General features: G+C 43.0%; 1 protein-coding gene across 1 annotated transcript in view; it reads left to right on the forward strand.

Moving 5' to 3' along the window:
* Positions 1–13,179, forward strand: part of MYOF (myoferlin) — a 1,388,224-nt gene that overhangs the window by 626,496 nt on the left and 748,549 nt on the right. The window contains exon 19 of the mRNA XM_069611360.1: positions 7,426–7,603. Within this exon, the coding sequence (XP_069467461.1) occupies positions 7,426–7,603 (178 nt within the window). The remainder of the gene's footprint in view (positions 1–7,425; positions 7,604–13,179) is intronic.

Genomic DNA, 13,179 nt, shown 5'->3' on the forward strand with positions numbered 1-13,179 from the left:
CGAGGAAACAGACTAGAATAAGAAACATAAGCAGTCTAGTTGTTCGTCTCATTATCATGGACCCAGGAACTTTATAATTGGCTCAGCTGAGAGTTTTGAAGATTGGGACAACAAGCACGAAGGAGTGTTCAGGGCAGAAGCTTTGGCGAGGAGAAGGCACCTTACCGAGACGCTGGAGGATGTAAGGAACATGGTCCGGTGCAGCAAACAAGAGGGGCTCTTTGGTAGTCTGATGTGGCGCACAGAAGGCAGTATGGCATGGAGCTAACGGACCAGCAGCGTGGGAGACACTCCCCAACGCTCAGAGGTTTAAGACCGCTGAATGCCATATACCAGAGCTGCACAGTAAGCAGCGAGGAAGCCGTCGAGAACGCTGTATACCTGATGGAACCAGCGCAAGCAGACCGTGAGTTGTGAAGAGTCTCTGGAAAGATGCAGAAAGTGGAAACCAGACCATGAGGAAGCCGGTGAGTGAGCCTGGGTAAAAAGGTGGGGCCATGGACACAGTGGATTAACATGATGAAAAGCTGTGAAAGCAAGCATTGCCAAGAGTTGAACAAGCGATTGTTGCCAAGAGTTGAATAAGCAAGCATTGCAAAAGCCAAGAATGAGTGGCAAGCGAACTATAATAGTAGTAAAGCCTGTATGCAAGAGAAACCTGGCAACAGGGTGCCAGGTGCTTTGATCAAGAACCCTAAAACGGAAAATACGTTTCTTAGCAGGAGAGTGTACTGGGAAGCATGTTAGTCTTGCAAGTGAAAGCTACTAAATAAGTGAATGTTGACAAAACCAGTGATACTAAAGCTCTAAGGGCACTTGAAAGGATACTGAGTCAAGGCTCAGTTCGAAGCCTAAACTGTGGCAAGAAACCTATCAAACAGATCCAAGTAAAGGTGTGTTGGTTGCGTGAACCTGTGATGGGTGGACCGTGTGGTCCAACAACTGCACCTAGACTGAATACACCCACCTAAGGAAAGCCACGTTGTGGTTGAATAAAAGGAAACCTACGTGAACTGAGATTGCTGAATTGAACTTTAGAAGTTGATGACAAGTAACCAAACCTGAAGAGCAGGGAAATATCCCAATAAAGTGTGTTATGTTGAAAGATTGGAAGACTTGAAAGCTTGGGAAGGGAACCCCTCTGTTGTAAAGTGAACTACTTGAACCTTGTGGAAGGGAAAACCCTTTTCCACTTAAGAGCTGGAAGAAGCTCTGAACTTTTATTTTGAACACTTATCATTTGATGCTGATGTCTACACATTATATGCACTTAGATGTGAGGGCAAGTATAGGTTTCGGATACAGACAGGCATTTGTTTTGGACTTCCTGACACAGACTTTCATTAGTTTCATGTAGGTAGGGAAAATCCCACCTTCGTATAGGGAAAGTTGGGCATTTTTACAACTCATTTTTAGTTTAAAACTTTGTACATGAAAATACTGTTCTGTTGTCTCTCTCATTCATGATGCCTTCAAAGTATTAATTGCAACATTACTTATCTTCCACTCACTCAAACTATTGTTGTCTGCCACTGCTTCTGTTTCATGGCTTTTCCATGTTTTTACTCCCACTCTCTTGGCCATTCCTACTCTCTAACTGTGTTGCTCTGCCTTCCACTACCAGGTATTGCTATTCACCTGTTCTGTTTCCCTGTCATTCTGCCCAGGCTTTCTTTGCATCCAATTATTGCTGTTTCTCTCCTCCCTCTCCCTCTGCCCCTCCCGCTTCCATATCATTACTCTAGTTTGCTCTCATAACCAATTTTTCTGTTGGATTCTGTCAATCTTTCTTCCATTATCTTGGATTGTTTTTATTCCTTTCTCGCTTTTTTCCATTTCCTCGACCCAGCTGCTGCTTTTCTGTTTCCCTATTGGCCGGTCTCTCATTGTTCTTCTGCTCTGCTTCTATCTGTCACTAATGTTGCTGGTTTTTGTGTGCCTCTCACCTGTTTACCACTGTTTCCTTACTCTCACTTTTTATTGCTCTACCTTCCGTAGTGTTAGGGGAGTTTTCCCAAACTCCACTGTGAGGTAGACTTTACAAAACTACCCCAATGGTTTGTAGAACCCCAACTCTTATTATTAGTCTGTACTACTCATGGAACCTTAGTAGAGTGGATGAAAAAAGGCTCTCACTAGGACAGGGGATGAAACATACAAATTGCCCTAACACATACCCCCTTAGTCTTTTTCTTCCTGTCCTTCTGTTATTGCACACCTATTATGTTCTCTGTTGCTCTGTTCGTCCTGTCCCAACAAACTTCGTTGCTCTGTGTCTCTTAGTCGTAGAGTTGTACTTTTTCTCTTGTTCTTTTATCTGGATTTTGCAAGAGCATTATTAAATATTCACAAAGCTGAAAAGGCATTTTCGGTTTCCAAATCTAGCTTCGTTTGAACCTTGATGGGTCAATTTTAAATGTAGGCAAACCTGCTTTTGGGGGTTACGCTGGGCATTTGTCTCAGCAGATGCTTCACTTGCTACCATACAGATGTTTTACCTGCTGTGTTTACCATTACAATTACACGTTTAGCACCCTGATGAGATGTGTCTTCTGAACCATTCAAAATTGCTCGGTCCTGTTACTAAGTGGAAAGCTAGGTCAACTATGCTAGAGTTAAAACTGGTTATGTGCTCTGCATTTTAAACACATCTCTTCTGCAGACACATGAACTCACTGAGCTATTGACAGGATTGTAACCAGCAGTGTAAACCTTGTTCTATGCAGCAGGGTTATTAACCCACTGAGCTAAATTTCCGAAATACTATCGACTCTGAAAGGCCCACGGGGTGATGGGAGGCACTGGCAGTCTCATGTAATGCTCACTTGACATGACGTCCCAAGCTCTATGGTGGTTTGAATTGACTATCTTACACAGGTACTCCAAAATAACATGCTACGAGCAGCATTAAACATTCCCAGGCGTGAGCACATCTCTACCATTAGAAAATTGTGCAAATGGCTCTTCACACAACAAAAAATCGACCTAAAAACCATCTGTCTCACATACAAAGCCTTGAACCACCTAGCCCCTCTGTATCTCACTAATAAATTCACCCTGAAATCCGCTGCCAGAACCACTAGATCCACTAACACCTTATGCCTAACGGTGCCCAGATTCACCTTAAAAAGAGCTGGAGGATCCAGTTTCACGGTCCTCGCCTCTCAACTTTGGAACACCTTACCACTGAACATCAAATCCATAGATACCTTCCTATCTTTCAGAAAACCGGTTATTAGATGGTTACTGAACAAAAACTAACACCATCTTTTATCTCTTATGGTTCGATGATATTGCCTTATACCTTAAATGTGCTTATTACTTACAAACTGTATGAATGTATAACTTGTAAAATGTATATAATGTATCCTGTAACCGTTTACCTAAGCACCCTTTTACCTCTGGGTCTGGAACGCTATATAAATAAATAAAACAAACAAACATAAATCGGGAGATTTATAATGTGCCTGGTGCCTTGAAATGGGATGTGATTTTTGTGGGGTCACTCACTAGTCGGACATGGAGTAATCCTGAGAAGCACAAGATTGAGTCGTTTTATACTGTCCACCAGTGTATATCACACCCACTCTGGAGATTGAACAGAATATCGCAGAAACTGTTATTCAGTTTTTGAGTGACAACATGTTGGTAACGTGCCATTACAGCAACTCTGTTGAGGAATTCCGCTATTACAAAATATAGCAGTCCTGCTGTGAACTGTGGGTATGATGCCGCAAAACATGCACTGGCCCAGCTGTTAATAGTTGACATTACCCCACGAAATGGGTGCACCAGTTTAGCTCAGAAATTGGTATGCAGTGACTAAATGTATAGCACACATGTTAAATGTATATACAGCATTGATGAGCAGTGTTGCTCCTGTCCATTTAAAAATATAATTATATAATTTGCATTAAAAACCTCAGGCCATTAAATGCCTAATGCCCTTCTGAAACAGAGAAAACGCATTGTGAAATGTACTTCACTGCTAAACACGGAGCTTGCATCAACTTTGCAAACTTGGACAAATGATTATGCTGCAATTGAGCTGCCTTTATGCTCCAGTTTCCCAAATCATGCTCAATAAGATGTCAAATGCTTCCTAGGTGAAAACAGCATGAATTCACTTCCAAGTCCTGCACAGAATCTGAGCACTAGGCAAACTCTACCAACTCTAAAAGTATTTTCTATGTACACAAAGGGCCCTATTGACCAAGGCAAGTGAACCAGTGGCAGAAGAAGGGGAACATAAATAGGGTAGCAGGAAGTAGGACAGTGTGGATTTTTCGGGTGAGGTCAGAGGTGGAAGAGGTGGTGACCGATCAAGAAGAGATCAGCAGGAAGGTAGAAAGGTGAAGCGGATTGTGGAGGCAATTCTTGAGAATGTGAGGCCTATCTCTGGATTTATCCATTGTTGTCCTCCTGCCCCCCCACCGCACCTCCCCAGTTGAGAGGGGTTCACCATCCGCTCTTTACAAGGCAAGGGTACTGGCCTTGTCACACTTCAGTCGGTGGTCTGATTTTTATAGTCCTTGTTTTTATAGTCTCTTAAGTGCTGGGGTTAGAGTAGCTTTCAATTTGGTCAGCCTTAAAACTCTGCAGTACCCCTACACAAAAAACATCTGCAGCCTCAAGCTCTCCCAGCATCCCTCTGCATTTCAAGTGGTCAATAGCACTCCAGAAGCATGCGACATAAAATCCAAGCACCAATACATCTGAAGTTTATCTGCATTGTATTGCCTGTAGATCTATCAGCATATTTGCCTAAGTCTTGCAGTAGAACACGATACAGCCCTTATCACCACTGCAGTTTGTGACAGGGAGACATTGATCTTATAAAACGTTTGCCGAGTTACGTTTTGAGCATGTCCATTTCAATCAAGTTTTAGGTTTCCGTGTTAATCAAATGGTGCAGAACTCATTCAGATTCCAAGCCATTCTGCAGGCCCTGGCTCCGCTGAAAGTTAGTAGCATCAATGTATTGCAAGAGCAGGTGGCGTTATAATGGCGTGCAGGAGAAGACCTTATCAAAGACATTAGCTGGGTAGACGGATTAAGGGACCTCTGCAGTTAGCTAAATTTCCAGTTATAACCGTGCCGTCAACTCACCCCCATAGTCTGTCGACACCTGCATAGACGAAACGCTGGCAACGAGTTCTCAAATGGTCTCATGCACTTTTCCAAATGTGCTATTCCCCCCTGTGTACTGACCCGCGACTGAAAAATGTTGCTCATTTCTTGGGGGGGGACTATATTGTGACGTGCTTCCCATGCTGCTCGGTCCTAGTGCTGTCCTTGGTCTTCCATGCTTGGAGGAATGACATAGACTCAAGACTGCAGACTTTGTCGGCTTCCTGGTCTCTTTTTTTTTGTGGCATGGCTTGTTTACTTCTCTGTATATACATGTCCTTTCTTTTCTGTGTATGGATGAGTAAAGTAAGCAAACAAAGGCTACATGCACTTGCATTATTTTTATTTTTCGTTTTCTAAGGCACTAACTCGGCAGGAGAGGTGCATCAAAGCACTCGAGCAAAACAAAATAGAACATAGAGTACATTAAATAGCTGGGAAAAGGGGTATGGGCGACCATCTGCGAGAATGAACACGGACTAATGACCTGTTCTATGGGAAGGTACCCACTTGAGTCCGCAGCTACATCTGGACCCCTTGCTCACTGTGCTCAGAGAGGCACAGCTCCACCTCACTGATGAGGGCCAACAAGGCTGAAACACGTGTCTGGGGTTGCTGTTGGTACTCTTGTTCAGAGGTGGTTTGCCTGGTATTTCGGTGCTCGACTGCCCTTGAGGGTGGGACAAAGACTGATATGCAAATGGGTATTCCTCCTTTGTGAAAGGTACAGTGAGCAAATAGCGATGCCTGCGGACTCTCAAATGTTGTTTTCTAGAGAGGGGCGCCTGCTACCTTTTTTGTACATTAAATAGATGTTGCATACATGAAAGGAATAGGAAGCATGGTATAAGATTACACGCTCAAGTACTCCGCTTTGTCCGTTTCGGAGATCTGAGGTGATAGTTCGGATCATAGTGTGGCTTATGCTTTGGCTAAGGCATCATTGGTTACAGAAATTCTGGTGCTTGCAGGTTATTCATATTGCAACAAACCCAAAACAAGTGTATATACGAACAAGATGCCTTGGCCCTGTGAAATGTTATCAGATAATGGCTAAATATGGCCATGGGGTGGAAGTGCTAGTCATAACATATAGGTGTGTTAGAGCCAACTATAGGTCATTGGGGTAAAGCAGATTATTTGGTTAGTGAACACTTAACTCACTTTAAGCGAGCTGAAAGATGCATGTTGTGGTAAAAAGTCTTCATGCAAGTGGTGCAATGCATCCTGCTATCTTGGAAATGCATGCACTTGTACTATCTGAAACGGCGTTAACCTACTACGGTAGTTTATGGATTGTATGTTTTTCTCCCTCGCTGACCCTCACCGACCCCCTTTTCGATCCTTCTTTCTTGTCATGCGCTTGCACTAATAGTAATGGCATCAGGCCTAGTTTGCTAGTCATTTTCTTTGTTAGATCATTAATAAACATCAAACCCTAAGAATGACTCTGTATTCCCTTGTTCCCCTACCGCCTTGAAGCTCTTTGAAGCACTTCACCTATAAGCGCTTTACAAATAAACAATTACTTTACTTACAAAATCTCTTCCTGAGTCATTTTGCCTAATCTTTTATTTCTATTTACTACTTTTTATATATTATAAAAGAGAACCTAGAGTTATTTTAAATTGATAGTTACCCAACATTGTTTTCTGTATAAATATGTAGCATTAATACCTCTAAAGTACATTGATTCATCCACGAGTTTGTATTGACATCAACCAAGAAGGCCCTTATGCAAATAAATGTATGAATTCATAAACTGACATTGTTCCATATTAGTCCTCAGAATACTGAGTATTTCATTTCATCACATCAACATATTTCTTTACAATCACATGCATTACAAAGACAATAAATACATACACCAAGAGACCATATATTCTGACAGTTAAAAAACTGAAAAGAATATTCTTCCAAGTTTAGCCACTTGCCTTGGTGTGGCTTTGGGGAGTTGTCTTGACCTATGTTCTCACTACAGCCTCTACATAACCCCCTGCAATGAACTGTACTTTTCCCTGAACTTGTAAATTGCTCAGTTGCTGACCATCAAAACGCGCACTTTATAAACCACACCTGCATATTTATATTGCTGAATAAACTGGAATGTGCATACATTACCAATCTGGAAAGACCAAAGAATATGGGTAACATGAAATATGTACCAAAAAGTGAGAACCATTGGTAACCAACCTGTGTACAGGTGGAATTAACGGTGTGATTGCCTACTTCAAAGTACTGCAACTGCAGCCATTATTTGCTATGGTTTAAGCTCCTATTTTTATATTCCTGCAGAAATACCAACGTAGGCGCAAGTACAGCCTGTGTGCTGTGTTTCACTCTGCCACCATGCTGCAAGATATTGGTGAGGCCATCCAGTTTGAAGTTAGCATTGGCAACTATGGCAATAAGTTTGATACCACCTGCAAGCCATTGGCATCGACAACCCAGTACAGCCGTGCTGTGTTTGATGGTAAGTGTGCTCTCTCATGTTACAGTGAAACATATAACTCGCTGAGCACTTGTATCATCTGGCATTTCCGATCCTAATACTTGGAATGCGATGTGTTCATAGTCTTCTGATTCTTTACTTCCCAAAGTAAACCAGAGTCCATGTTTCAACTCCAGTATATCTGGGGAATCAGCCTGCGAGGCTAATCTATTTTTAGGTGCCTGTGAATATAAGCAGCTGCCAAGAGAATTTACTCGCCCACGGATATCCCTGGCTCCAACTCTCTACCTAATGGTCTGCCATCGCTAGAGTGGATCTCAATGTATTTGTTGATGAGGCACAATAGGGCAATGCATCTGTTTTAAGTGCCTGATATTATGTGAGTTTTAACCAGTCACAATAATATCCGGGCTGCTTCCAGTGGACCAGGTAAGCTGGGATCCTGGTACTTTGAAGAAAGGAGAAAAACAAATCCCTGTGAATTACCAAAATTCTCCTTTTCACTGGAAGGGCTGCCTGGGATTAGCTTACTGTGTGCACCAATATGTAAACTACACCTTTGAGCTAAGAATTCAAACTGGGTCTTGTATAGCCAATGTTAGAGAGTCGAACGGACTTTCATTTCACCTCCTGTCAACGCAACAGGAATTTGGTTGCTTGCTCGCTACGTATTGTATTGGATACTGAGCAATGTGTAGATGTCGTAGGTAAACAATCTAGGCAAGAGCATGGGTTTATTTTTCAGTGCACACGGATCCCAATTTGTGAACTCTTTTGTAGGGAGCATGGCAGTTGTGCACAGTGATTTACAGTGATTTTCCCTCTGCCATGGCTGGTTCTGGACTTCATGACTTTAGTGAATAATTTCAACCGCTTGTAGATTGTCAAATATTTTTATTGAGAGCTTTCAGGATCTGAGCAGAGTTTCGAGATTTAGTAGGACCGCTTTCTCAGATCGGTCAAGTATCTACATAGTACACAATCTGACTTTTTATTTGTATTTATTGGCATTTCATTGTAAGTGGAACTGAATGAAAATAACTTGCCAGAATGTGGATGGTAATTACTTTTGTGAGTTTGAATTTAAGACTACTGTGCCTCACCAGAAAATGGCCCCACATGAAAATTGCTTATGTTCTCATTACCCGTTCTTCGGTCTAAGCATCGGAAATTGTTGAATGTGGTGACATATGGTGAGTACTTCTAACGTCCTGCCAAGCGAATACAAACGTAACACAATTACTAGTAGAAGCATTGACTGGTTGTCAATTTCTATTTTAAAAAAAGGCATGGAGGCGGGGCAACCATATACAAAGCTGTATTCTCCCTTCCCCCAAAAGGGAGGTGTCTAGCTGGAATTGCCAGGCCATCTACCCTTTGCAGGGGAAGACAAGTGACCCCAGACATGCTTCGTCCTTTTTTATTGGTGAGGTGTAGCTTCAGTTCTCAGTCAAAGCAAGCTTAGCATGAATACATGAGAAATAAACAGAAAATAATGTATGCATTGGGCTTATACTGCCCCCATCGTTTTCTTTCTACCCAAGGAGAAAACCTTGCAAAGATATTATTCAGTTTAGGGCAAAAACAACTGCATGCCTTTCCTGATAACGAGCGATTAACATCCCATTTGCATGACCTTCTCCCCTGGAATGTCTAAGACTCTACCATATACACCATTGACATCGGCTAAAATGTCATCTTTTCTCCACCATGTACCGGAACCTGGAACAGTGAACGGACGGCTTCACACAACTGGTTAACATTCCTCAGCCCTGCGTCTCAAGGTTGACCGGTCTCTTCCTTTGCAAGCAGAGCACACAAAACAGTCTGCAGAATAATATCTCTCAGCTGCTCATCAAAATATGGTAAAATGAAAATCGCCGTTCGGTGTAGTTGCAAGCACATAGGCGTTTAACGCTTGTTAAATATCAAAGTACCCAAATGCCTGGTCCATTATACTGCATTACATTCCACTCACTTTCTTGATGAATGCATGGGAGGGATCAGGTCAGTTAAAAAACAATCACAAAGCTCTTGCATATGTATCAACTCGGGGGGGGGGGGGCAGCTTTATACAATGTAAATGTCAAAAACATTGCCTGCACAAAATAAATTCAAACTAACTATTGCTAACAGCAATTAATCAAGTGGGTGACTAGTTAATAATATATTTGTGAGACGTACTGTACCATAAATGTATACTGCAAACATGAGCATTCCCCAACTACTCTGTGTACATACGTATCTGGAGTCCATTTTTTCTGGGGTCAAACCAACCTCTGGTCCTATGAAATGCACATTAACTCTATTTTGAAACACACCAGGTTTGGGTCCAACTCATCGGCAGCAGCACAAATGGACACCACAAGTCCAAGGAATACAGGGTGTGGCCTAACGTGATAACAGCCTTACACGTTGTATTCTGGTCACTAAGCAAATTGGCTCAGCCCAGATGTCCTGGGGTAAATGTAATTGTTGAATAGGTATGGCAGAAGGGAACGGGGCTCACCTCACACGCTCACCGCCCGGAGCACCGAGAGCTCCCCGAACTCTACCCCGACACACAAATGGGGGACCCAGCCAACGGCATGTTAGAACTCTCCTTTATTGCAAATAACATACAGGAAATCCAAAATTCTCTGGCAGTCACAGTTCCTGAGCCCGTGCACGGGCCTTTTGTTGTGGACTGATGTCACAAACCAGGGTTGTTCCCCAAAAACCTAACAGCATACCTGATTGGGTGGTTGAGGTGGTATTACCTATAGCTGGCCCCTATAAAAGTCACTGGACTGTTCCTCTCATGTCAGGTGGCTTGCCTGGTCCTTCCCCAAAAAACGATCTATTACATTGTTGCAGGGTCGCAGGGTTACCATTGGCCCTTGCCCTTTGCTACCCACCCCAGGATGTGTGTTCCCTGATTGGCTGGTGCCGATTCCCCTTCACCCAGGCCTGGGACCCAGCTCCATGCACCTTCTCAAGGTGATGAGAAAGACTGTGACCCCATTGTTGCCATTGGTCCTACCACGGTGCCTGCAAGAGTGCCGACAGAGTTACAACGTTGTATAATGAGACATGTATCATTTCGCTGGGAACTGCTCCTCTTGTCACCATGAGTAAATTACCATTGTTCAGTTCGGCTGAACCACGTGGGTGAAGACTGCAAAATTGGGCTTTCTCGTCTGCAATTACTGAGGATTTATTCTGCTTTTCTGCAGCCGATTCCCTTGTCTCAGAGGCTGAGTAATGTCCTGCTTGTCTCTGGCCTTGGCCATGATCCAGAGTCTGGTGTTCTGTGTAGCCTTATTCTGCTTTTCCTTCATCTCTCATCCTGAGGCCTCTGGCTTCATGTAATTCAGATAATGTTATACTATAACTCCTATAGGTCTATACTGTAATACCCTCATGTAGCTTAGTAGTAACTTGGTTCATCCAGGTTCCTTATATGGTCCTGCAGTTCCATATGGTTAGCTGCAATAAGCTGCTGCAAGCTTGCTCTGCATCTCTTGCTTCCTTGCGTTTGTGTTTTGGCTAATGAAAAATAAATAAAAAGGCTTTTGACTGTGTTTGCGTCTGTCCTCTAGCTACAGAACTGTGTGCATGTTCTTCCTGTATGGAAGTGTGCTTCATGGCTAATGTTACTATGTCGTGGTGTCACTAACGACGTCAGCACAACTGGATCTTCGTCATCAGTCAATCGTGTCCATTGAGGAGCCTGGGTCCACATTCCATATCAGCGCACCTGTTTTCAGGATGACGTTGGCCGGATAAGGCTTGATTGGTTGTCTAAGTGAATACCTGTTTGTATATGTATTTGTCACTGGCCCTCCTTAAGACTGTCCAAACAGCGAGTGACGTCTTGCATCTCTGCCTCTTCGGGCCGTCATACGGGTCAAGAGAGCTATTCCAGGAACCCTCTCCAATGTGTATGCCAGTATCTTGCTGATAATACCCCCCTGCCCCCCTCCATTTGGAAACACAGTACCAATAATAATGATGAGTCACAGTCGTCCATAATATACACTTGGCATCACTTACTGGGTTTCTGGAGTTTATAAATGAAGTGCCTTTAAAATATTCTCATAAGTGAAATTCTGTCGTCGTCAATTATTCCCAACCCCTTTTTGTAAATCTTTCAGTGCGGTCCCTAATTTCGCTCCCCAGTGAGCCAACAACGCAGCTGAGTCTCGGCTTCAGATCCTAACAAAGATAACTTGTTGCGAATACATTCTGTATTAAAAGCATTAAAATGGCCTATACCCAACCCGACTCCTCCTGCTACTATGGAGCCTAAACTCAATAGCGGTCTGGTACTAAGCCGCATAATTTACTCCAAACTAGACTAATCGGCTGATCTAGCTAACTTAATATTTAATTCTACTGAATAGATTTTGAAATGTTTCTTTGCAGACATTTTATTCCTTGAAGACGGTCACAAGTGCCACGGTTCTTGAACAATGTCAGAATGTCAGACCAAAACCGTGGAAAGTTCTGTTTACCATTACATGGGAGCTGAGAATCTCACATACTCTCCTGATGTCTGTCAACAACAGTACGCCTCCGATAACATGCCACAACATAACCTTGAACATACAATAATGGCTTCCCATTCTGGTTTACTTGACACAAGGCATGATGCAAATGTAGGCATCTGGCGGATCGTTAGGCAAGCTGCACGTCACGTGAAGGGTTTAGCAAGTCATCACATACACAGGAACATGCATTCATAGTTTTCAGATTCCTAGAAACTAGTATTCCCAGTTCCTACATGATCGGAAGCCAACCTGGTCAGTTGTAAGATGCCCAGTAATAAACGTGACGCCTCTATGCCTAGTGGCAGGTGTGACCAAAGTGGTTTGGTTCACACATGCCCAGTAGACCATATCGTTGGTTCTCGCCTGATTTATGGACCTTTACCATAATACCCAGCTGCAGATGTTTCCATTGCGCACATGCCCCATTATGGGTCTGGCCAGCTGCTGCCTGTCCAGATGCACGAATGGTCTGATCCGTATGCCCAGTAGTGCATAGGGCCAGCAATATGCATGGTTACTTCTTGCATGTACGTTGACGGATGTGCATTCGCTAACCGATAGGTATGAGCAGTTCATACATGTTAAGTAATGAACATGACAATTATGCGTTCTTCTCTTTTGCGGGTTTGGGCGGTCACTACAATTCCAATAATCGATATCACTAATTATCACATTGCCACTGGTAGGTTTTTCAGAACCACTTCTGGGTTACGGCGCTGGGAAGCCTATCTACTGGACCTGCAAGGGGTTTTAATGGAAAGGTCTAGTCAAACTCTTACTTGTTAACAAGGCTGATCAGTAAGTCTTAGACTTCAGAGATGAGGAATTTGGTGCCCACTACACTCAAGAAATGGACAAGCATCGGAATGTCAACACAGCTGTATATAAAAATTGCTATTTATGACCCACCACACTTGCATGAAGGTAAAGACACTACAAGCTAAGCAAGGCAATACCTACACATACAAATGCCACAGTTTGATAACCTAAAATGGTTTACACATCACTTTAGTATCAACAATTTATTTTTTCATTTTCGATACCTATACTGTAACATTTCCTAAA

The sequence above is a fragment of the Ambystoma mexicanum genome, chromosome 8 (assembly GCF_040938575.1).
Source record: "Ambystoma mexicanum isolate Mex_15411 chromosome 8, UKY_AmexF1_1, whole genome shotgun sequence".
NCBI lineage: Eukaryota > Metazoa > Chordata > Amphibia > Caudata > Ambystomatidae > Ambystoma > Ambystoma mexicanum.